Raw genomic sequence first — 23,456 nt, 5'->3', positions numbered from 1 at the left:
TCTTTTTTTTCAAAATTCTAGTTGAACAAAATATGCAAAGGCTAAACAAGCAAATCTGTTATTCTACTTTAGAATTTTGAAGACTGTTTTCTTATAATAAAATGAAGGCAGATGCTTTACATAAAAGTTTTTTAATAAATATTGCAGAAAAGAAAAAGAGTTCCACATTAACTTAAAAATGGAGAGCATTTAAAATACTGAAAACCTTTTCAGCTTATTATCACATTTAAATAACTGAAAAACTGGACATAATTTAGCAGAAATTAAAACCACGGAGAGTAATGTTACCTTTTAAGGACGTATATATATCACTTACTTTGACAGAATGCCAAGTTCCTTACTGACTTGTGCTCTGTTCTTTTTCTTTTTCACCTTTTCTGCACTTATTGTGGTTTTGCTGAGATATTGGAGAATTGCAGGTACATGAGGTAGAATTAATCTTCCTCCCATTGTGATAGACTCTGAAAAAAAGTGATGTTTTGATTTTAATAAATTATTCTCTTAAAGGATAATCGTACACTATCTTCATAATGACAGACAAGGAAACCACTCAATTATCATAAGCATTTAATAAATTTCAAATTTAAAGATGAAATAACTTTCTTCTTAGTCATAATAGCTGTATCATTAGCTAAATTTAAGTTTATATAAGAGACCCCTGAGGCTTTATCTAATTAACCCATTTTGGGAAGTAGTAAAAGAACTGTTCGTACAATATGATAGGAAGAATTCAGAAACAGGACAGTGGAAGTCATTTGATAATTTCCTGGTGGGCAGTTGAGCTTTCTGGAGCATAAATAATCTGAATTGCTATGACTGCAAAGAAAATTCAGTTTATGTAAGTTGGTATTAATTTCTACAGAAAAGAAACTCTTTTAATAATGTAAGTAATTAAAAGAGCCAAATTGTATGGACTTTTTCCTTTGTGAGGGCACAAATGCTAGCTTTGCTTTGTACAGCACACGTACCATCTGTCCTTTCGGTGTATTCGCATCCAGTCACCGGCAAGCTCGAAAGTGTTTCTGTGGGTTCAAAATCTGGAAGGTTAAGAAGGTCATCAGCTATATCCATCACAATAGAGGCTGTGGCTTCAGAGAGATTCTTCGCTGACAGAATTGCAAAGACGTTGGTCAGGATATCACACTCAGGGTGCCCAGGTTTCTGTTTAGCCAGTAAAGGGAAATACCTGCAAGGAGAAACATTGAAATAGTCATCTTATTTCTCAATGTTTATTTATGAAAACATGTTCTATATGAATTTTCATATTGAGTTTAAATACATATGTGAAGGAACATTAGTAAGATTACTCAAAAGGGAAATTATTTTAAAATCTATCATATGATGGGTAATGGTAGACACCTCACCAACATTACATTAGACAATTTATCTACATCTCTCGTTTAATCCTCATAACATCTCTAACACGGTCCCCACATTACAGGTAAAAAACAAAAACAAACAAACAAAAAAACCCTGAGACTTGTCTAAAGCCACTGTGCTTAGTGGTGTAGAGCTGAGATCTGAACCACAGTCTAACTCCAAAGTCTAAGCCTTTTCTACAAGAAATGTATGAAGACAAGCTATTTTTCAATTAAAAGCCTTCTAGAGTGTGAATGTTTATAAAACATAAAAACCAACATACTACAGCATGGAAATTAAGAGTACAGACCAAACAAGAATTTGCTATATCGGGATATGCAACATTTAGAGATTAGGATCATTTTCGGGTGGAGGTGGATGAATCCATCCCCAATTATGAAACCTCGCACAAAGGATAAGAGCATCCCATCTAGAGGAAACACGCCAACAAGGGTAGAGAATACAAAGGCTTTCCAGCCAATGGCAAACCAGAAATTGTTTTACATCAGGGATGTAGTCCTAACAATCAGCAGGAAGGTAAAACCAAAAATATGCAGTTTGGTTTTACCAATTAATCATCATTGGAAGAAGAGCTCAAGCACTTTTAATGTACTTAGTACTAACAAACTGAAGAAAGCCTCTAAGAGGCTGTATCCATACAACTTTGTCTAACAGATACTAGGCATAGTATGTGCAGGCACCAAGCAGGATACTTTACACATTATCACCTCTATTATCCACGAGGTAGGTACTGTTATTATTTCCATCCTATAGGTGGTGACACTGTGGCTCAGAGAGGCCAACTCTGTCAAAGAACACACAGTCATGCTAGGATCTGAAGCTAAGTCTGTGTGGTTTTGGAGACTGTTCTCTTAACCACTACTCTATGATGTCTTAACATTTTTTTTTAAGCATAAAAGGTGAAAAAACTGCTTTCAATTGCTGGCAAGGTCTTCGCAAGAACCCATTCAAATCCAAAACAACTTGTAAATGACCAAACTGCGTTTCTTGAACGGCAATGTAACAGTGTACTGGGCATGCTCCATGCTTAAGAATAGGGCTCTGTCAGAAATTTCAGCCAGTCTTTCAATATGTAATAGTATTGACGAACCATGGATCATGAGGGGTAGTAACAATAATAATGTGACATGTTCTCTACCCTCAGGGAGCTTTAAGTAGGTCAGCTATTAAGAGAGGAGGGTAAAAAAAGGCAGCATGTGATCACAGGCCCAGGAGAGGAAAGCTCAGAGGAGGAAGAGATGGAGTCACGTGGGGTTCATGGCGGTCAGAACCAGAGCAGCTATTAGCGAGGGTGGCCAGGGACACTCCCAGTTTATTTTGGTTGTTTTGGCTTAATTATTTATAGCATCTCTCTTCACCCTCAGGAATATGGTTGGGCTTATATGACCTCTCTAGTTAATGAGTAAGTTTCTGTTGTTTCGAGTCCACTTAATTTCTGAGACAATTTAACTTTAATTGTAAGCTTCAAGATACCGGCTATAGTTCAGCTCTACCTGCATCTGTCCAAACACAAAGCAAAATAAAATGCTGGACTTCTCTGCAGATGAAAACCTGCTTAAATGTCTAACTGACACTATGTAAACTGTAACCACACTTTGAAATAATTTTTAACTGAAAAGTAACATTTCTATCAGCTGGTTCTGAAATACTCACTAAAAAAAAATTTTTTTTTAAATGTTTATTTATTTTTGAGACAGACAGAGACAGAATGAGAGTGTGTTGGGGAGAGAGAAAGGGAGGCACAGAATCCGAAGCAGGCTCCAGGCTCCGAGCTGTCAGCACAGAGCCTGACACGGGGCTTGAACTCACAAGCTGTGAGATCATCACCTGAGCTGAAGTCAGATGCTCAACTGACTGAGCCACCCAGGCGCCCCAGAAATACTCATTTTTTAATTCTTCCACACACAGCAACAAATGTGTATCTATTGCCAGGAAGATTTCAAGGGAAGTCAGTCCTAAAGATTTCTTTCAGGTTAAGTGTTACATACAAAAAAAGCCATGTTACTCAGTGACTTCTATTTTTCTCCAACCCACAGTGGGAGAAACTACAGAACACAGCATGAAGTGGCATCCAGTGATGTGGATCTATACCTTAAGAAAGGACCCAACTAATATAAAAGGCAGTCACCATCACCAAGTCTTAGATGAAAAGTCCTTCACGGTTCATTTGCATAAAAATTACACAACTATAAGACATTTCTCAAGTATGCCTATGAAAGGCTGCTTATACACGCCCAGTTATAAGACAAGACATGAAACTGTTTTCTCAAACTGGGAAATAAATGAAAAGAGCCCTTACTACCAGTAAATATTTTAAACAGGTTTTCCTGAGGAAGACAGTGTCAAGGCCTTTGGTTTGTTTTTGATGACTATTTAATGACATGGGGAAAAGTTCCTGATATCATGGTACATGAAAAAAGATAAAATCAAAAGCTAGTTATATAGTAGGATACCAATTTTGTAAAAACTGATGCCAAGATTCTAATATCACACAATCAATAATGATTTTTTTTTTTTTTAATTCTACCTTTCATTATTCAAAACAGATCAGGGCAAACTCAAGTCTATTTCTATCACTGAGATAAACAACATAGGTTTCTACACTCCTCAGGAAATATGCATTTGGTCTGTGACACAAGCCTCTGTAGATGAAGGTCCTGTAAATGGCTCATGATGTCCTCAAAACAATGTTGACTTATGATTGGGAGGGCTGTATGTATACTTAGATGTAGTTCTATAAAGAACAGAGGACATCTAGAAAATGTAAAAAGCCTATGAAATTTTTTTGATTTTAAGTAGGAACTGGGAAAAAGACAAAGAATGCAAATTACAAACTGGCTTTTATTTTTAAGCAAACATGCAAAAAGTAGCCAGGTTTATATGCTGGTATAACTACACATATCCCTGGCTTTTCAAAAGTTCATGCTATGCCACTTGGCTTTTATGAAAAAAGGTGAAACGCGAAAATAGCTTTCACCATTTGTTGTGCAGTAAGTCATTATGGAGGCAGCACGCACCCTGAGCAGCGAGAGTGGCCCTGCCAGGCTTCTTCCCTGGCAACCACACTCAGCATCTCAGCATCAAGGTGCCAGAGCTGTGAACTGCGTCTTGTGAACATCTGTGCTTTGTCTCGATTTATTCTGTGCATCCCTTAGCAAGATGTGACCTAAGGTATCAGAGAAACCTATGAGAGGTTATTTTTTGGATCTAGGAATGCTACAAATGTTTTCCGTGTAAATAAATAGTAATCACTTCTTTGCTTTATGCCATTTTGGCTTAAGAAAGGTTTCATAGAAATGCTCTACTTTCAGATAGCTGGAGAAACCTGTATCTGCCATGTTTCACATTCTGTTTTTCCCTTTCCCAGGCCAAATCAAACTACTGAAACAATTACAACACACCAGAAGAACATCCCTATTGATTCCAATACTTTTAATTTCTAAGTTTTAATGGAACTGTAAAACTAGCAAAAATGCATAAGTTTTGCTATAATTATGCTCTACAACTTAAATTGCAAATGTTATTTTACCCTTGCAAATGTTATTTTACCTTTGTTATTCCCCTTTGTTAAAAATTACAAATGAACACTCCAAAGGTATATCGTAAAAAGTATCTCTTGCCTGCTCCCGGGCACCAAAACCTCCACATGCTACAATAACATTAACAGTTTCCCATGTATCCTTCTAGACATTTTCTTTTTCTTTCTTTTCTTGTTCTTCCTTCCTTCCTCCCTTCCTTTCTTCCTTCCTCTTTCTTTCTCCCTTCCTTCCTCTTCCTTCCTTCCTTTCTGTTTCTTTCCTTTCGTTCTTTCTTTCAAGTTTTTATTTATTTTTGAGAGAGACACACACACAGAGCAGTGAGCAGGGGAGGGGCAGAGAGAGGGAGAGAGAGAGAATCCCAAGCAGGGCCTGAGCAGTAAGCATACAGCTGGACACAGGGCCTAATCCCACAAAGCATGAGATCATAACCTGAGCCAAAATCAAGAGTCTGACGCTTAACTGGTGGAGCCACCCAGGCACCTCTCCTTCTAGACATTTTCTACTTCGTTTTATATATATACACATGCACAGTTATTTTTCTTGGATTATATTGTTCAGCAACTTGTATTTTTCTTTAAACTATGTATTTTGAAATTCAGCCACCTTATTCTCTTTAACCATACCTGTTGTATTTCATTGTATGGAAAGACCATAAATAATATTAATTCCCTTGACTCATTTTGACTAGATTGGTCTAAAACACTGTCCTTTTTAAAGGCAGGGAGGAAGGGTCATACCTTGCATTTCTGCTCCAGATACTAATTAGTTTCAGCAGAGGAGTGGGAGAATACTGACTCTCAGATCCAAGCCTTCCGATCTAGGACGCAAAATGAACAGAATACAAAATAAAATCACATACAGAATTGTGGACAAAAATAACTAAAAAGCAGAACAAGTACTGAAACCACACCCAAGGATAAAGAGCCAAGGGACAGAGATTAACATTTAAAGGACAGATGAAAGAAAAAAAACAAAGGAATCCAAAATATCTACACAGGGAAGATGGCAAAGGCAGTGCAAGGAAGGGCTAGACACTTGAAAGGAATGACGTCCTTTAGGTTTCATTTGGGTAGAAATAACAGAGCTCAAGCAGCTAGAAATCTTTCCTAAAATCAAGTCTCCTCTATAGTCTTTTTAGTTACAGTTATACCAGGTATCGTCACAAAGTGGTTACAAACAAGGAAATGTGTAACAAAATTACTTGTGCATTTTCTCCTGTATTTGTCAAAATCCAAAGGCACATCACTGAGGTGATACAACGGTTATATTCCATTTGCTTGAGAGACACGTCATATTCAAATTAACCTTAAGTATAAATGTCATGGGATTAAGAAACCAGCTCTTGAGCTTTAGGTGGCAGTGGAGGCAAAGAAAAGTGCTCTGAAGCTCCAGAAACAAAGGAAGGCTTAGTGTAAAAGAAAAGACCAGGAAAGGCATTCATGTCTGGGTGTAGACTAAGCTGGTTAAAGTAAAAACAAGGGAAGAAGCAGAAGATATCCAGGCAGAATGTAATACTCATGTTTACCTGGGGCCAAACCGCACCATGAAATACAGCATCAATTTCTTCTGTTCTGAATTGGTAAGACTCCCAATCCAAAAAGATGTCAGTTACCATTTTGATTCCAAGACGTCTTAAATTTTTCAGCGGGTTAATAAACCTGAGCTGTATCTGTAAAAGAAAGATCTTCTCTTAAAAAACAAAAAACAAAAAACAAAAAAAACGTATTTCAGGGCACCTGTGTGGCTCAGTTGATTAAGCGTCCGACTTCGGCTCAGGTCATGATCTCCTGGTTCGTTTTTTCGAGCCCTGCATCGGGCTCTGTGCTGACATCTCAAAATCTGGAGCCCACTTCAGATTCTGTGTCTCCATCTCTCTGTCCCTCTCCCACTCGTAATCTGTCTCTCTCTCAAAAATAAATAAACATTAAAAAAATTAAAAAAAAAAAACAAAACTATTTCCTTTTTATCCTTGATTCCTCAGGGAAGCACTCTTGCTCAGATGGCTACGAATCAAACTGGAAATCCTGTTAGTAAGTCTATTGACTGTGGCTCTGATTCATATGGAAATGTCAACTGAGTATATCATATTGCTTTTTTCATTGAACAAGATGGGTAAACAGAGACTTAAAGTCAAATGGTGAGGTGTGCTCCATTATCACTGCCTAGTAAAATCACGTTAAAGTGTCCTTAAGGGGAAAAAAAAAATCACAAATGGAACAGCTGCTTTGTGTCCTGCATTGTTTTATTTCTTTATCCCAGTAATTGTCTCAAATAAAATCCTGATTTCTTCCTATGAACAGAACATTCTAAACAAAAGTTTTTTTGCCATCACAATGTCTTAGATTAGGGGGAAAAATAAATCTTTGTTTCAAATGAAAGTCACTTTCTTTTTTTGTTTTCATAACTTATTTTTTTTACTTTTTCTGAAACTAGGAGTTTTCAATTATTCTTGTTAAAAAATTAGTCTAGGGAACTAAAGAATGTATGGTCTATATAGTGGAATACTTCATACAGTATAAGAGAATAAGGTGATTAAATTGAGGCATGGGATGATCTGAAAATATACAGTTCAAAGAAAAATATGGGAAAAAAATCAAAATTTGTCTTTAGAGGCACAGAGGCTAGAGTGGGTGGATGTTTGAATTAAGAGCAAACTTCTTTCATAACAGATACTGCTACTCCTAGCGGCATCTCCTTCCTGATGAGTTACAAAATCACAATTATGTGGCCAGTTTGTTCAGGTTCAGAGTAGAATAATTTATTGAGACCCCACCAATGAGTCCAATGGCATGACAGCCATAGTCCTCACCTCAGCTTAAAATCTCACTAAAGGAAAACATATTAAATTATGTGACAGACTGAAAACGCTGAAGACAGCCAATAGGGGAGGAATTACAAATTTGAAAAGGGAAATAAATGCTTCATGTGAGAGGCAGAATTTCTAGTGGATCTTAAAGGATGAAGAGGATTTAGGCCAAGCAGAGAGATAAAAGCCTAGAAAGTTTTCTCCCAAGCACGGAATGTTATTAAAAATCAAACAAATGGGGTAAGGTGCAACCCCTAATTGTTTTTCCATTTCATTAACATACTGTGAGCCCTGGATATATAGTGGCAACTTATTTTTACAAGGGACCTTTATTATCTATGTCGAAATCTAAAAACCACCCTGAAAAAAAATTTTAATATAATTTACTGTCAAATGGGCTTACATACAACACCCAGTGCTCATCCCAACAAGTGCCCTCCTCAATGCCCATCACTCATTTTCCCCTCTCCCCAACCTTCCATCAACCCTCAGTTTGTTCTCTGTATTTAAGAGTCTCTTATGGTTTGCTTCCCTCCCTCTCTGTAACTATTTTTTTCCCCTTCCCTTCCTCCATGGTCTTCTGTTAAGTTTCTCAAGATCTACATATGAGTGAAAACATATGATACCTGTCTTTCTCTGACTTATTTCACTTAGCATAATACGTTCCAGTTCCATCCACGTTGCTGCAAATGGCATGATTTCATTCTTTCTCATTGCCAAGTAGTATTCCATTGTATGTATAAACCACATCCTCTTTATCCATTCTCAATTGATGGGCATTTAGGCTCTTGCCATGATTTGGCTACTGTTGAAAGTGCTGCTATAAACATTGGGTACAAATGCCCCTATGCATCAGCACTCCTGTATCCCTTGGGTAAATTCCTAGCAGTGGTATTGCTGGGTCATAGGGTAGATCTGTTTTTAATTTTTTGAGGAACCTCCACACTGTTTTCCAGAGTGGCTGCACCAGTTTGCATTCCCACCAACAGTGCGAGAGGGTTCCCGTTTCTCCACATCCTTGCCAGTGTCTAGTTTCCTGATTTGCTCATTTTAGCCACTCTGACTAGTGTGAGGAAAACCACTCTGAAATTTGTGAAGACAACACAATACCCTAATATAATGAATTTCATCAAGCTTTATGGCCATGATATTATGAAGAAAAGTAATGGGGGGGTTACTTGTGATGAAAATTGGATATTCTGATCAAAAGAAGTATTTGAATCTAAAACAACACATTTTAAATTCAAGTGAATGGGAGCAACAATGTCATTACTTCACCATGCAAATTGGAGGAATCATCATATTTCACATACCCCCAGGTTTCTACCATCTACTTGTGGCTAATTATCTCTTTATACAAATTACAACGACAGGAAATAACAGGCAAGCACAAGGTGATACAGTTACAGGTCATTCTGCTTTGCTTCAGTTCTGCGGGCAATATTTTCAATATGAGGTCTATCATGTTTGCTAAAAGATAAAAACTATTACCTACATTTGAAACAATATGGTATCATGATCCCCTGGAGAAAATAAGAAACTAACCTTAGCAAATATGATGTCAAATCAGACACCCCCACCTTTTCCCTCTTCCCACCAGGCACCCTCCACATCGGGTAGGATCTACACATTCCACTCACTTGGTTTCTACAGTGTCAGCTTCCCAATTTACTCAATAATTTAGTAAACTTGAGAAAAGCCCTAAAAGCGAGCAATTGTAGACTTTTGCTCTGAGAGGAACAGTCAATATGACTGAGTTCATGTACATTTAAAAGTTACTACAGTGTTCAAATATTCCAAAATAAATCAAACCACAACAACCCTCATGATATATACTTCAGTGTCAGTCAATGTTTTAAAGGAGCTAAAAGACACACACACACACACAAATAAAATTAAAAATAAAAATAAATAAATGTGTAACTTAGTTCAAATACACAAATGTAGAAGTTTAACTCACTTAAGCAGTATTACTGTGTAATAATTCATTACAGCACTTCAAGGAATTCTTTGAACTTGTCCAAGAACCTTAAAAAAAAAAGCTCCAATAGCACCTCACTAACTAATGATCTATGAAATTGCATATTTGGTCTTTGGAGTTACTAACTGTTGACTCAAGAGTAAGGCTGCATTACTGAATAACTGCTTCTAAGTTAACCAAGAAGTCAGACAACTTATACAGAGTTTATAAAACCTCTAACCTTTCACGATTTAATATATCCATGTGTAGACAAAGTCACTATCACTCACTATAAGGCACAAATGAAAATTCACACAGAAGTCTTCATATGGCTCTGATGCTCTCAAATAACACAGAGAAAGAATTTTTCCAAGACCTCTTTTCAGCTTTCACTGTTGCCCCCCCCCCCCCCAAGCCTCTTTTCCACAAAGCAATCAAAGTGAGATTTTAAAAACATCAAACAGACCTCATCACTCCCTGGCTTCAAACCTCTTCGAGGTTTCCCAATACAGTTAGGAGTAAATCCAGCTCACAGCCCAAGAAGCCCTACCTAGCTCTCAACGTTACCTTACACGAGTCCTGTCGCTCCTGTGCCCTTGTGTCTCTTAGAATGTGCCAAGGCTGTTCTACCTCAGGGACTACCGGTCATTTTATCTGCCTGAAATGTTCTTCCCACAGCTGGGGAGACACGAGTTCAAATTATCACCTCCTTAGAGAAGACACTGACCACCTTAATAAAAGCAGCACCATCCACTCCCTGTTTGTCACTTCCTATCACATCCCCTCATTTTATTTAAAAATTTTCACATCTTCATGTCCCTCAACATGCTCATGTTTTCCTCTACTTTTGTGAATATATGGAGTGTATTCCTTTCTAACAGCTATTTTAAATTTTTGGCTATTTCTATCATCTGTACCATTGCTCGTGCTGCTTCTATTGACTGTTTTTTTCCTTATTATGAATAAAATTTTCTTACTTCTTGGCATGCCTGGTAAAACTTGACTGGATGTCAGACACTGTGAATTTTATTTTCATTTAAATCATTTGAAAACTTTTGCATTTTATTCTCAGAAGCAGTTAACGTACTTGGGAAGTTGGATCTTTGTGAGCTTTGGTAGGTGTTGCCAGGGCAGCCTTTATTCCAGAGTTAATCTGGTTCCAACACCGAGGCAAGGCCCTGCCTAGGACTCTTCCTGGTGCCTCGGGTATTATGAGCTTTCTGCCCTGGCTATTGGGAACTTGAGCTGCTCCTAACCTTGTGTTAGTCGGAGGTCTGTTCTCTGCCTGCTTGCAGTTTTTCTGCATCTGTTCAAGATGGATCAACAAGGACTAGGTTTGGCCTTCCTTCTCAAGCAACTAAAAAACTGAACATATGAAACATTCATATGAACATATGAAATGATGATTTTTCAGATACTAGACAGCAGGCAGTAAAGGACAGTAAGCCCTGGGAGAGGGGGGCAACAGAGGAAGTGAGTCCTACACATTCCCCGGTTTCCTGCTTGGAGTTCCAGGATTTAGTGTGAGAAGGCAGAGCCCAGGCACGGCAGCAAGAATTTGCAGGCAGAGTGCTGGGGAGGAGAGAGCTCCACAGAGAATGACTCACAGATCTGCAGAGGGTCTCATTTATTTCCCTCTGGGGACTCCCCACCAACCGACATTATTATAATTATTTATTTATTCTCTTTCTCCCCATGACACTGAGTCCTTACCTGTCTCATTCCCCACCTAGAATGATGTCTGATAGATAGCAGGTAGGTGTGAAATAAGTATTTATTGAATAAATGAATGGACAGGAAGTTTTGTTTGCTTTGTTCACTGTTCTATCTCCAGTGCTCAGAATGGTGCCTGTCACCCAAAAGGGGCTCAATTAATATTTGTGGCAGGAATGAATGAAAGAGTAAAGAAAACAAAATGATGCCTAACAAAATATAAGGTGTGTTCTAAATCCCTGGAGCTCGGCAATTGAGAATTTCATTACTAAAGCAGATTTGTATCCACACATAGCCCAAAAAACAGCGTCAAATTTTGGTTGTCAATTTTCAGTGATCATGACCATATCTGAGAGACAGTTCACCATGCATATCCATAAATCAAATGAATGAAACAGATTTTTAACCCAGTTAAAACTGTGCCTGGGGGCGCCTGGGTGGCACAGTCGGTTAAGCGTCCGACTTCAGCCAGGTCACGATCTCGCGGTCCGTGAGTTCGAGCCCCGCGTCCGGCTCTGGGCTGATGGCTCAGAGCCTGGAGCCTGTTTCCGATGCTGTGTCTCCCTCTCTCTCTGCCCCTCCCCCGTTCATGCTCTGTCTCTCTCTGTCACAAAAATAAATAAACGTTGAAAAAAAAAAAAATTAAAAAAAAAAAACAAAAAAAAAACAAAAAAAAAAACTGTGCCTGTTTACCATTAATGGAAAATCAACAGAAATGGGAATCTAGATCTGCACTTCAAGTCTCATTTTCTCTAAGAAGCCTTCAGTCCATAAAGACATAGGTTTCTCTCGACTTCCCAGAGAGTATACTTATGCCCGTATACTTGTTTCAACAGAACATAAATATATTGTCTTTAATACAATTCAGAAAATATTTACTGCCTTGTGAAGCCTCTGGCATTGAGCTAGCTGCCTGGTCTTGCTGCTGATCTTTATTCAAAACATTGTACTCCTAGTAGGCAAGCATTTACTTATAAAAGACCTCTCGGCAATTCTTACCTCAAAATAACAAGGATGATGCTAACAGTATTCTGTTCATTCTCCAACTACTCTGGACAAATGAGAGTTGGAAGATGTCCTATACCTCTAGGCTCTTGAAATTAAAATGTGAGAAACATCAGCTCAACTATCCCTGACTTTAGTTTTTCAGATGTATATAGAACTAATTCACACTCTGTTTTTAAACCTCTTTTTAAAATATACAAGTGACATACAGCTGACCCTTGAATAATGCAAGGGTTAGGGGTGTTGATCCCTTGCGCAGTCACAAGTCTATGTGTAACTCCCCCAAAACTTTACTAATAGCTTACTGTTGATTGAAAGCCTTACCAATACCATAAATAGTCAATTAACATATACTTTGTATATGTATTATACTTTGTAATTCTGTATTATTACTTTATAATAAAGTCAGCTAGAGAAAAGGTTATTAAGAAGATCATTAGGTACGTTTACAGTACTGCACTGTATTTATCAGAAAAAAAAAATCCCATTTGCAAGTGGACCCACATAGTTCAAACCCACATAATTCACCCAGGAAGAAAAACATCTACAGTGAACCTCACCTTTTCTCGTTGGTCAAGGATGTGTGAGACTGTTGCTGTCATGCACAACAGTATCTGCAAAATCTTTGGTAAGTAGGCACTGATCAGATGACTAATGTTCTTCAATACTATTTCAAGGCTATTTAAGATACCATGCTGACGACCTAAAGGAAGAACTTTAGACAAATCCAAATCTTCTACTGACTGAATGACTGCAGAATGGCATTCTCCTAGTGCAAGAGATATCAAGTAAAAGGAAATGTTAGTTACTCTCCAATTACAGCTTCATTTCAATTTCCCTCAATGATACAGTATGATCATGTAGATGATAATGTACTTTCCTAACATATTTTCTCCTGATTCTCTTACCAAATATTCAATGAGCTAGGCATGGCAGATTTTAGTATTATCACTTTATAGATGAGGAAACTCAGAATAAAAGAGAGAGAAACTTGTGCCAGAACTAAGTCTCTAAGCCCACTTCTCATCCTACTTAGACTATTCCTCAAAACCCGAGTTACAATGTCTTCATTCCCCCTTGCAATTTTCCATACACTTTCCTCACTCTCAGCTTTCACTGTCTATGTTGATTTGAGCAGTTTCACAGAAAATGTCCCACTAATTAGAAGTTTCTTAAATGCCAAGAATCCAATGTTTCCTCTTGTAGTCCTTAGTGAATAAATAAAACAAAATTCTTTATAAACAGGCACCAAAATTGATTTCATTATTACTTAAAAGACTTGAATTGTTACCGCTTGAGCTTTATACTTCAAACCAACTGGCATGAAATCACAGGCTTGCTAATTCATACACCTAAATGGTACACCTGTAAGAGTACCATTTATAGCTACCCTCTTACAATGGAGGCTGTTTCACTGAACAAAAGCCTTTCTATTCTTTTGCAGGGCAATATACGGAATGAAAACATTTTAACAGCTGAATCCATTATCATAGAAAAATACAGAATTTAATGTAACACATTACCCTATAAATAAATATCTATGTTTGCCTAAAGCAAAGCAATTAGGGGACTACAGCAGAGGTTCTGAAGTCAGAAAGAGCTATCATTTTCTCCCTCCCTCCCCCTTCCTTCCTTCCTCCCTCCCTTTCTTTCTTTCTCTCTCTCTCTCCTATTTTTGGGGCACCTGAGTGGTTCAGTGGTTGAGCTTCCAACTCTTGATTTCAGCTTAGGTCATGCACCTCACAGTTGGTGAGATCGAGCCCCAATGCTAGGCTCTGTGCTGTTACCTTGGAGCCTGCTTGGGATTCTCTCTCTCTCCCTCTCTCTGCCCCTACCCAGCTTGGATGCTTGCTCTCTCTCAAAATAAATAAACTTAAAAAAAAAAAACAGAAACAAAAACAAAACTACCATTTTCTGAGTGGCTATAAGCAAAATACTACACTCTCTAAGTCTCAGTTTCCTCATCTGTAAAATGGGACCAGTCAAGTAATGATACTATTTTAAGGATCAACTGAGTTGTATGTAAAGGGATCTGCCATAATGTCTGGCATGGAGTATGCACTCAACAATGTTAGCTATTATTATTATTAATAATTACTAACATTGCACACCAAAGAACAGACCACACAGCATTTCAACTCATTTTTATATACTTATTACATTCACTGCACTTAGACGGTGAGGTTGAGAGCAGAGATTATCGAAAAGTGTCCAGGGTACAGGAGGTATTCAATTAATCACTACTCAATAGATGAATGACTTAGTGAATGACTAAATACCAAGACAACTGAAAAATTCATCAGCATGCTCTAAGTTTCTAAGGAGAAACATATTCATTGTGTATGCGTAAGTACCATTTTTCAAATGGCCTAAATGCACAACAATCAAAATACATTATCTCCTTCCTTCCTTCCTTCCTTCCTTCCTTCCTTCCTTCCTTCCTTCCTTCCTTTAATTTAAAGATCTTATTTTTTCTAAGTAATCTCTACACCCAACGTGGGGTTTGAACTTACAACCCTGAGATCAAGAGTCACATGCTCCACCGACCGTGCCAGCCAGGCTCCCCCTGAAAAATACACATTTTCTAATCAGGGGCTTACTGACATATGGATGCTGACGACCCTCAGGATCAGTGTGAGCTTTGCTTAATTCAATCAAAATTTCAAATGAATTCCATTTCAGCCAAAAGTCCACCATCAAGATTGGGAGGAACAGTCCCATGAGAAAGATGTCCAAGAGCACAGGAGACTTAGCCTGAGACATCAGAAATCTACAGCAGACAACACACATTCAGAGTAGCAGGGAGTTGAGAGCTACCATTCTTGAAGTGCTTCACAGGTTCAAATAGCAGGTCCAAGAATGTCTCGATCTCCTCCGGTTTGGTCCCAGCAAGGAATCTCAGAACAATGGACATGCGGGTCCCTGAGGCAGATTTCCCCTGAGTTTTACTCCCAGTCTTATTTTTCATTCGGCCATACAAAATCCTAAAAAGTTAATTAAGAGAACATTATTTTCTTTGCACATTAATCCTGAAACATAATTCTAGTCATTTTGTTTTCCTAAAAGCCAAGAACAGCAAGTCAACGGACTTAAAAGGATATATTATAAAATAAGGAAAGATGAAAACAGAAATTAGTTATTTAACATATAAAATTTAGAAGAACAACAACAAAAAACAAGGCTGAAGGAAGCAGGAGGAAAGAAATAATAAAGATAAAAGGCCAAAGGGTAGTTCTTTATACGAAGAAAAAAGCAGTAAAATAGGCAAGCCAAAGGTATATCTAATCAAGGAAAAATGAAAACAATAATATATAGATTAAAAGGAAATAAGTGAATTCAACTCTAAGTAAAATAAGGAAACTGGCAAGATTTCAATTAAATGGGGAATTTCCTGGGCAAGAAAAAGCCAAAACACATAAGTAAGTGAAAGGAACTTAAGAAAACCTGAACAGAACAGTAATCATGAGTAAACATGGAACCTATACAGTTTTTCAGATGAATTTTTTAAACTATCAAAGAAAACTAATTGCTATGCTATAAAGTTTCATAGCTGAGAGAAAGAAGGAACAGTCCTTTTTCACTTATGAAGGTGGTGTAACTAAGATATTGAGTTGGGCTAGGAACAAAAATAAAATTATATACCACTCTTGCTTATAAACATAAAACCCATTTCTTTTTAAAAAAAATTTTAGTGTTTATTTTTGAGAGAGAGAGAGAGAGAGAGAGAGAGAACACATGTGCACACGCACAAGTGAGGGAGGGGCAGAGAGAGCAAGAGACACAGAATCCGAAGCAGGCTCTAGGCTCTGAGCTGTTAGCACATAGCCTGATGAGGGGCTCAAACTCACAAGCTGTGATATCATGACCTGAGCAGAAGTCGAATGTTCAACCGACTGAGCCACCCAGGAGCCTCATGATACTCATTTCTAATTACAGTATCCAGTAATGCATTAAAACAATATTAAAGCTAAATAAGAAGTATCCCAGAAATGCAAGACAGAATCACTAGCAAAACCTATTAGATTGGGGTGCTTTATACTCTTAAACATTTTTGAGGTCCCCAAAGAGCTTTTGTATGAGTTTTATCTATTGATATTTATCATAGTAGAAATTAAAATGGGTTACCATCAATATTTTTGATAAAAAATAATTTTATTTTCCAAATCTCTCCCCACCAAAACTTAGTGAGTCTAGACTTACTTATGTTTTTTTACTTATTTTCAATTTCTTTACTATCTTGCTTATTAGAAGATAACTGGATTTTCCAATCCGTTTCTGCATTCAATCAATTGCAATGTATTGTAGTTGAAGAAAATCCAGACTTTAAACAGATATGCAGGTGGGGAAAGGAAACATATTTTGTAAACTTTCAGATTATTCTTTTGTGATAACTGTGGATATTGCACTTTGATACTACACCAAACTTCAACAAGTGGTACTTTCCATTTTTTCTATTTTTTTAATTTTCTTTTTAATGTTTATTTATTCTTTGAGAGAGAGAGAGGGAGAGAGAGAGGAAGAGAGAGAGAGAGAATGAGCAGGGGAGGGGCAGAGAGAGGGAGGCACAGAACCCGAAGCAGGCTCCAGGCTCTGAGCTGTCAGCACAGAGCCTGATGCGGGGCTTGAACTCACAAACCGTAAGATCATGACCCAAGCTGAAGTCGGACACTTAACCAACTGAGCCACCCAGGCGCCCCAACAAGTGGTAGTTTCTTTTTATTTTTTTAATTTTTTTTTTCAACGTTTATTTTTATTTTTGGGACAGAGAGAGACAGAGCATGAACGGGGGAGGGGCAGAGAGAGAGGGAGACACAGAATCGGAAACAGGCTCCAGGCTCTGAGCCATCAGCCCAGAGCCCGACGCGGGGCTCGAACTCACGGACCGTGAGATCGTGACCTGGCTGAAGTCGGACGCTTAACCGACTGCGCCACCCAGGCGCCCCGCAAGTGGTAGTTTCTTAAAGGCTAGTTGCATGTGCAATCTGAAACATATTCATAAACTCTGTGATCTGTTACCTTAATCTCCATCTGTCTATCTTGCACTTTGAATGGATCTTTACCCACCAGTAATTCTGTAACACGCATCGGTAATTTGGAAAATAGGCCATTCGATGAGACAACCAGTATTCAGCAGAAGTGCTTTATGCACATTTCCTACTTTGTCATACAAGACAATAAAAAGACGAGTACTCAAGGTTTAAGATTCACCAAGAACATTAATGAAACCAGGATTTTTTTTTTTTTTTTTTTTAACTCCAGGTGTGTGGTAATGAAGAATGACTGGTACAGTTTGGAGGCACTGTCCTGATTAGTCGTGGGGCACCAGAAGTTGCTTCTGCCTCGTCAGCACAAATATCGGCATGCTGGGAAAAAGTAATGTCTTAGTAGTACTATGAAAAAAGTCTTAACCTCACAGACCGCCTGAGAGCATCTCAGCGACAGCCCCTGCCAAGAAGGGGCAGACTACACTTCAAGAAGGGCTGCTCTAGCAGCATTACTGTTAAACACGGCAGCAAGACAAGGATAACCACAACCACTACCACCACAGTTCATTCTTCTACTCTGTGTAGGTGATATATAAATTTAAAAAACAAAAAATAAGGCTTGTTTGTTTTTACCATAAAAGACGAAATTAATTTGACTAACATTTACTACAGGCCATGGAGTACCTTCTGTCAGGGGAGACAAGTGTTAAGAAAGAGGATATGCCGGACAATTATGAGGAAAAATAAAGCGAGGCAGGGGACTAAAGGGTGGTTAGAGGAAGGTGCAATTTTACACAAAGTGGTCGAAGAAGGCATCCTGACAACATGACATCGGAGAGAAGACTGAGTGAAGAAGAAGAGCTAGCCAACTTGTGTTGTGAGCACAGAGATGAGCAGGTCCACAGACTTGGAAGTGGGCTCTGAGGGGGGCAGTGAATGGAAACCATGTGGCTGGGCAGGCAGGCTGCAGGGAGGTCATACCAGGCCCTTGAAGGAGGAGTGAGGACCTTCTACTTTATTTCGAGTAAAATGGAACCTTAAAGAGTTTTTTTTAAACAGCAGGCTAATAATTTAATGACTGTTATTAACGATTACTTTTTCCACCAAGAAAATCCAATGAAAACTATTAAAACAAATATAACAAAGGTCTGTACTGTGGGTCATTACATTATCAACACCAAAAATCAATAGCTTTTATAATCATTAGTTACATACCAAATGAATGAATTATTTTTACTATTTCTCAATAAAATTTAGAGGAATACTGGATTTAATTTTAACATTATTATTAAAATAACTCCACGGCAAGATCTTTCTTTATGTTAGGGACAAAGTTTATTTTATATCTTATCTTAAAGTTTATTTATTTATTTTGAGAGAGAGAATGCAAGCAGGGGAAGGACAGAGAGGGGTGGGGGGGAATCCCAAGCAGGCTCCACACCACCACTGTGTGAGCCTATCGCGGGGCCTGAACTCACAAACTGTGAGATCACGATCTGAGCCGAGACCAAGAATTGGGACTCTTAAGCAACTGAGCCACCCAGATGCCCCAGGGACAAATTATTTTCAAGTAAGTTTCTATAACAATTTGACTTCTCCAAAAGGTCCAATTAAAAAAAAAAAAAATCAAAATAAAATAAAAAGTGAAATATGCCATTATAATTGAAAAAATTATAACTGAAGGAATAATCATATGATTATAAATGAAAGAATCATAATATTCCATTCACAACTGTTTTTGTGATCAACTTAAAAAAATCAGTTGTAAACAGTATAAATACCTCATCAGAATGGGAAACAGATCTGCTCGGTGGGCTGTTTTCACTACTGCATCATCTTCAGAAATGCTAAAATGCACTATCTCTTCCTTAAAGCTTCGGTCTTCAAGCAATCTTTGTAAGTTTTCCCTTTAAACATAGAATACAGCACAAATCATCATTTAATAATCAATGGTACCTTTAAAAAAATGCAATATAGTACAGTAATCCAAAAAACTGACACAGGTATTAAGAATACCCATATTGTGGTTGATATCCATAAAGGAAAATTTTCACAAAATGACAGGCTTTCAAATTTTAAAAGGTAAAAGTGACTATAAGGAAGTAACAGTCAATAACTCAGCTGTTTAAAAGAGATTCATACAAAAGCTTTCCTTAGTTCTTACAGAGAGGATCATTATGATTCCCTGCGTAATCACCAAGATTTTGGCGTTACTGAAGCAACATGATATAACCTTCTCAAACACATATCAATTAATATTCTCTTTCCTACCTTATTACTGATGAAGAATCACTCTTAACACACAAATATACTTTCAGTTTTCATTTGTTACTTGAAAATAGCATTATGATTATGGTAGAAAAGAGGGAAATTTCCTAGGCCTTCAGAAAATTATTTTAGAAAGGCTCTCAGGTAGAAAGATAAAAATCAGCCAAAGAAACAGCATTTCTTTAGCTTCAAGTAACTTACCTGTAAGGGAGGATATGTGGATGCTTATATGTCATTATACAATCCAGGGTTATTTTCTGCACCATTTGATCCTGATGTAGCAACAGCTAAGAATGATATTTTATAGAATAAATTAATGAAGCCACATATACCATGGGAAGTTATATGTGAGTTATGGGCAGAATGAAGATAAATTCTGCTCAAATCATATAAGTCCCCCGTTAAGAAACATCCAAATGAAAAAAAGGAAATTTTGTTTCCCCTTATGGCCTAGAATGACAACCAATGCTTACTCAGCTTCTGGCATTAAATTTCGTCTACAATCTTTTCTGTAACTGAAGATCATATATTGTGACTGCAACAGATTCTTATTCCAACTATCAGCTTTCACTCAATCTAACAGATCCTGAAATTCCAGCACTCCGTAAGACCAATTTATGTAAAGGGAAAAGTAGCTAGCTTCTTTTGGCACAAACCCATTGTTAATACAGCTGATCAATGTTACCCAAGATGTCTTTAATACCAACAAAATCAGTACTGTCTAAAGCTGTTTCTCAAGATACGGAAAATAATTCTTAACTTTTAAAACATTGTACTGGAAAGGTAGACATAGGCCCTATTTATTAACAATTATTAAAAACCTAAAAGTTATTCTGATAAAGTAAATGACAAGAGAAAATTTCACAAAGAATTATAGTGGCAAGAATTTATTTTACTTACCTGAAGATACAGGTCATATAATTTGGATTCTAGATATAAGGCTCGTGGATTTGAAAACTTCGAGAAAACTTGCAAATGAGCAATTAACTGCCTAAAAACACAAAAAACAAAAACCACAGGCAACACAGAATTAAAGAACAGAGATTTTCTTAAGATGATAGTGCCCACCAATTTTAGTCTCTCTGACAACTATGCCAAACACCTTGACTATGGTTTCACTGTTAACTCACAAACAAGTTTTAATTATTTGCATTTAGGAAATTATTCTACAGAAATTCTCAATCTCACGCAGGCCTTCCTTTGAAATCTAGGCTCTCCCCCAGAAAATCATTCAGGATGTGCTTCGAATGGTTTAAATTAACCAAACATGGGAAGTAATCAAACAGCAATACATTGCAAAGTTGAACACAGGTAATTTCTGAAATGATTCCTTGTCTAGTTTCGATGCAGTAGACAAGAAGGTGGTGAAATATAATCTTCCTCACTTTCATATAACATGAACACTGATGTCAGGAAACAGAGGTCCATGTTTGGGTAACCATGACTCTTGGTTACCAAGAAGGAGTAAGAAAGAACAATATTCTGTGGTCAAAAGTTAAATATGGATATGGGACGACTGCCTCCAAGCCACTTAGATCATCCACTACATCCAATAAAAGAGGCTGAGAAGAGAGCTCAGTGACTCGCTCAACTTCCTAATCCATAGGCTTCATGAGGCTTTAAAAAATTTTTTTTTCTTAATGTTTGTTTGAGAGAGAGACAGAGACAGAGCACGAGAGCAGGAGGGGCAGAGACAGAGAGGGAGACACAGAATCTGAAGCAGGCTCCAGGCTCTGAGCTGTCAGCACAGAGACCGACATGGGGCTCCAGCTTGGGAACAGTGAGATCATGACCTGAGTCGAAGTTGGACACTCAACCGACTGACCCACCCAGGTGCCCCAAAGAGGCTTTACAATAGTACTTGGAAAACAAACTTTTCTGTGTATAATTTATAAGCTGTATAGGGCTTAAAAAAAAAAAAAAAACCTGAATGAACAAACGTTACGATTTGAAGAGGTTTTATCTGCCTATTTCAAGACTAAAAGCAGGGAGAAGTGAGAGAGATAGAAACCATGCTGCACAGGTGATGCTGACTTTGGGGAAAGCGACTTAATGTTTCAGAGTCTCAGTTTCCTCATCCAGGCAAAGACACCACCTCCTGGATTTCCTGCAAGGATTGAACCAAACTTGTGGGGACTCTGCTCCTAAGAGTTTAGTAAACAGTGCTCCTCCTCTGCTCCCGGGCAAAAGAATGCAAAACTGTAAAAGTCCTACGGGACTCTATTAACAGAGAAAGTAATCTTGAAGTTAGGACCTCTTTACATATTATGGAGAAATGGGGATAAGGGTAGCACTCGTGCTTACATTTAGCTTTCATACCTGTGATGGTTAGTCTTATGTGTCCACCTGTCTAAATTACAGCAGTCAGTTATGTAATGAAATGCTAATCTAGGTATTGCAAGTATTTTGTAGATGTTGACAAAATCGGTTGGCTTTAAATAAAGGAGACTACCCTCAATAATGTGGATCAGACTCATTCAATGAGGCCTTAAGAGCAAAAACAGGTATTTCTCAGAGAAGGAATTCTGCCATAAAATTGTGACATAGAAATCCCAGTCTATGAATTTTGTGCTCAAGACTACAGCACCAAATCTTGCCTAAGTTTCTACCTTGCCATCTTGCCCTACAAATTCTGGACCTGCTGGCTCCCATAATCACATGAGCCAATTCGTTAAAATAAATCTTTACACACACACACACACACACACACACACACACACACACACACACACACCTTCATTCTGTTGGTCTGCTTCTCTAGAGAAGTCTGATACAATGTCCATATATACTTATCACTGAGCCCTTACTTACACTTTTACAAATAAACTTTAAAAAATTTTTTTTTCAACGTTTATTTATTTTTGGGACAGAGAGAGACAGAGCATGAACGGGGGAGGGGCAAAGAGAGAGGGAGACACAGAATCGGAAGCAGGCTCCAGGCTCTGGGCCATCATCAGCCCAGAGCCCGACGCGGGGCTCGAACTCACGGACCGCGAGATCGTGACCTGGCTGAAGTCGGACGCTTAACCGACTGCGCCACCCAGGCGCCCCTACAAATAAACTTTTAAAATTTTCTTTGAAAATATCTATTCCTTCCCCCCAACATGTATTATTTTTTTATGCTCCATGTGGCCTTAAAGAGCCAAAGAAAACAGGAACCAATTTGTATGTTCTCAATAAATACTTGCTAGCAAGGACCATGTTCCATGAAGGATTACAAACTCAGGACTATGAATTTATTGAGATGACACAGGAATGTGAGTACCAATTTACTCAAATTTTCTTTTCCTTTTTTTTTTTTTTTTAAGTTGGCTCCACACCCAGCATGGAGCCCAGTGAGGGGCTTGAACTCACAACACTGACATCAAGACTTGAACTGAAATCAAGAGTCAGATGCTTAACTGACCTAACCACCCAGGCGTCCCTCCTCACATTTTAACTGGTGTATGTTAGCAATCTTCTAAGTTTGGCTACAGGGGGCAGAAAAATTAAGACGTGACCCTTATCCTTAAAAGACATTCTGATTTATATGGCAGATCTATAAAAAATTCATTAATATCCAAGGCAAGGAGAAGCACCATGATAGAGGCATGAAATGGCTGTTCTGAGTCTGAAGCTGAGTTAAGAGAACTTTCAGTTTAAAAGACAAGACAAGCTTCCGTAAAGAAGTAGCACAGAACAGTTTCTGGAAGCATGAGTAGAGTTTCAGTTGGCAGGTGTGAGGCAAGGGCACAGCAGAAAGAGGGGAGGGTACAGCAAAGGTCCAGAAGTAAGAAAGAAAGAGGTATGACTGGATACGT

General features: G+C 38.0%; 1 protein-coding gene across 2 annotated transcripts in view; it reads right to left on the bottom strand.

Moving 5' to 3' along the window:
- The window catches only part of UTP20 (UTP20 small subunit processome component), a 109,715-nt gene that overhangs the window by 40,782 nt on the left and 45,477 nt on the right, over positions 1 to 23,456 (bottom strand). For both annotated transcript variants that reach the window (XM_047065766.1, XM_047065767.1), the window contains exons 23-31: positions 20,557 to 20,647; positions 19,858 to 19,943; positions 19,170 to 19,295; positions 15,221 to 15,387; positions 12,964 to 13,172; positions 6,445 to 6,588; positions 5,657 to 5,736; positions 969 to 1,186; positions 317 to 461 (exon numbers count right to left, since the gene is read on the bottom strand). In XM_047065766.1, the coding sequence (XP_046921722.1) occupies positions 317 to 461; positions 969 to 1,186; positions 5,657 to 5,736; positions 6,445 to 6,588; positions 12,964 to 13,172; positions 15,221 to 15,387; positions 19,170 to 19,295; positions 19,858 to 19,943; positions 20,557 to 20,647 (1,266 nt within the window). The remainder of the gene's footprint in view (positions 1 to 316; positions 462 to 968; positions 1,187 to 5,656; positions 5,737 to 6,444; positions 6,589 to 12,963; positions 13,173 to 15,220; positions 15,388 to 19,169; positions 19,296 to 19,857; positions 19,944 to 20,556; positions 20,648 to 23,456) is intronic.

The sequence above is a fragment of the Lynx rufus genome, unplaced genomic scaffold (assembly GCF_022079265.1).
Source record: "Lynx rufus isolate CCGP_SWC_20201006 ecotype Redwood Valley unplaced genomic scaffold, mLynRuf1.p SCAF_7, whole genome shotgun sequence".
NCBI lineage: Eukaryota > Metazoa > Chordata > Mammalia > Carnivora > Felidae > Lynx > Lynx rufus.
Note: the sequence above shows the minus strand (reverse complement) of the source record. Positions and strands in the feature narration are given on the sequence as shown.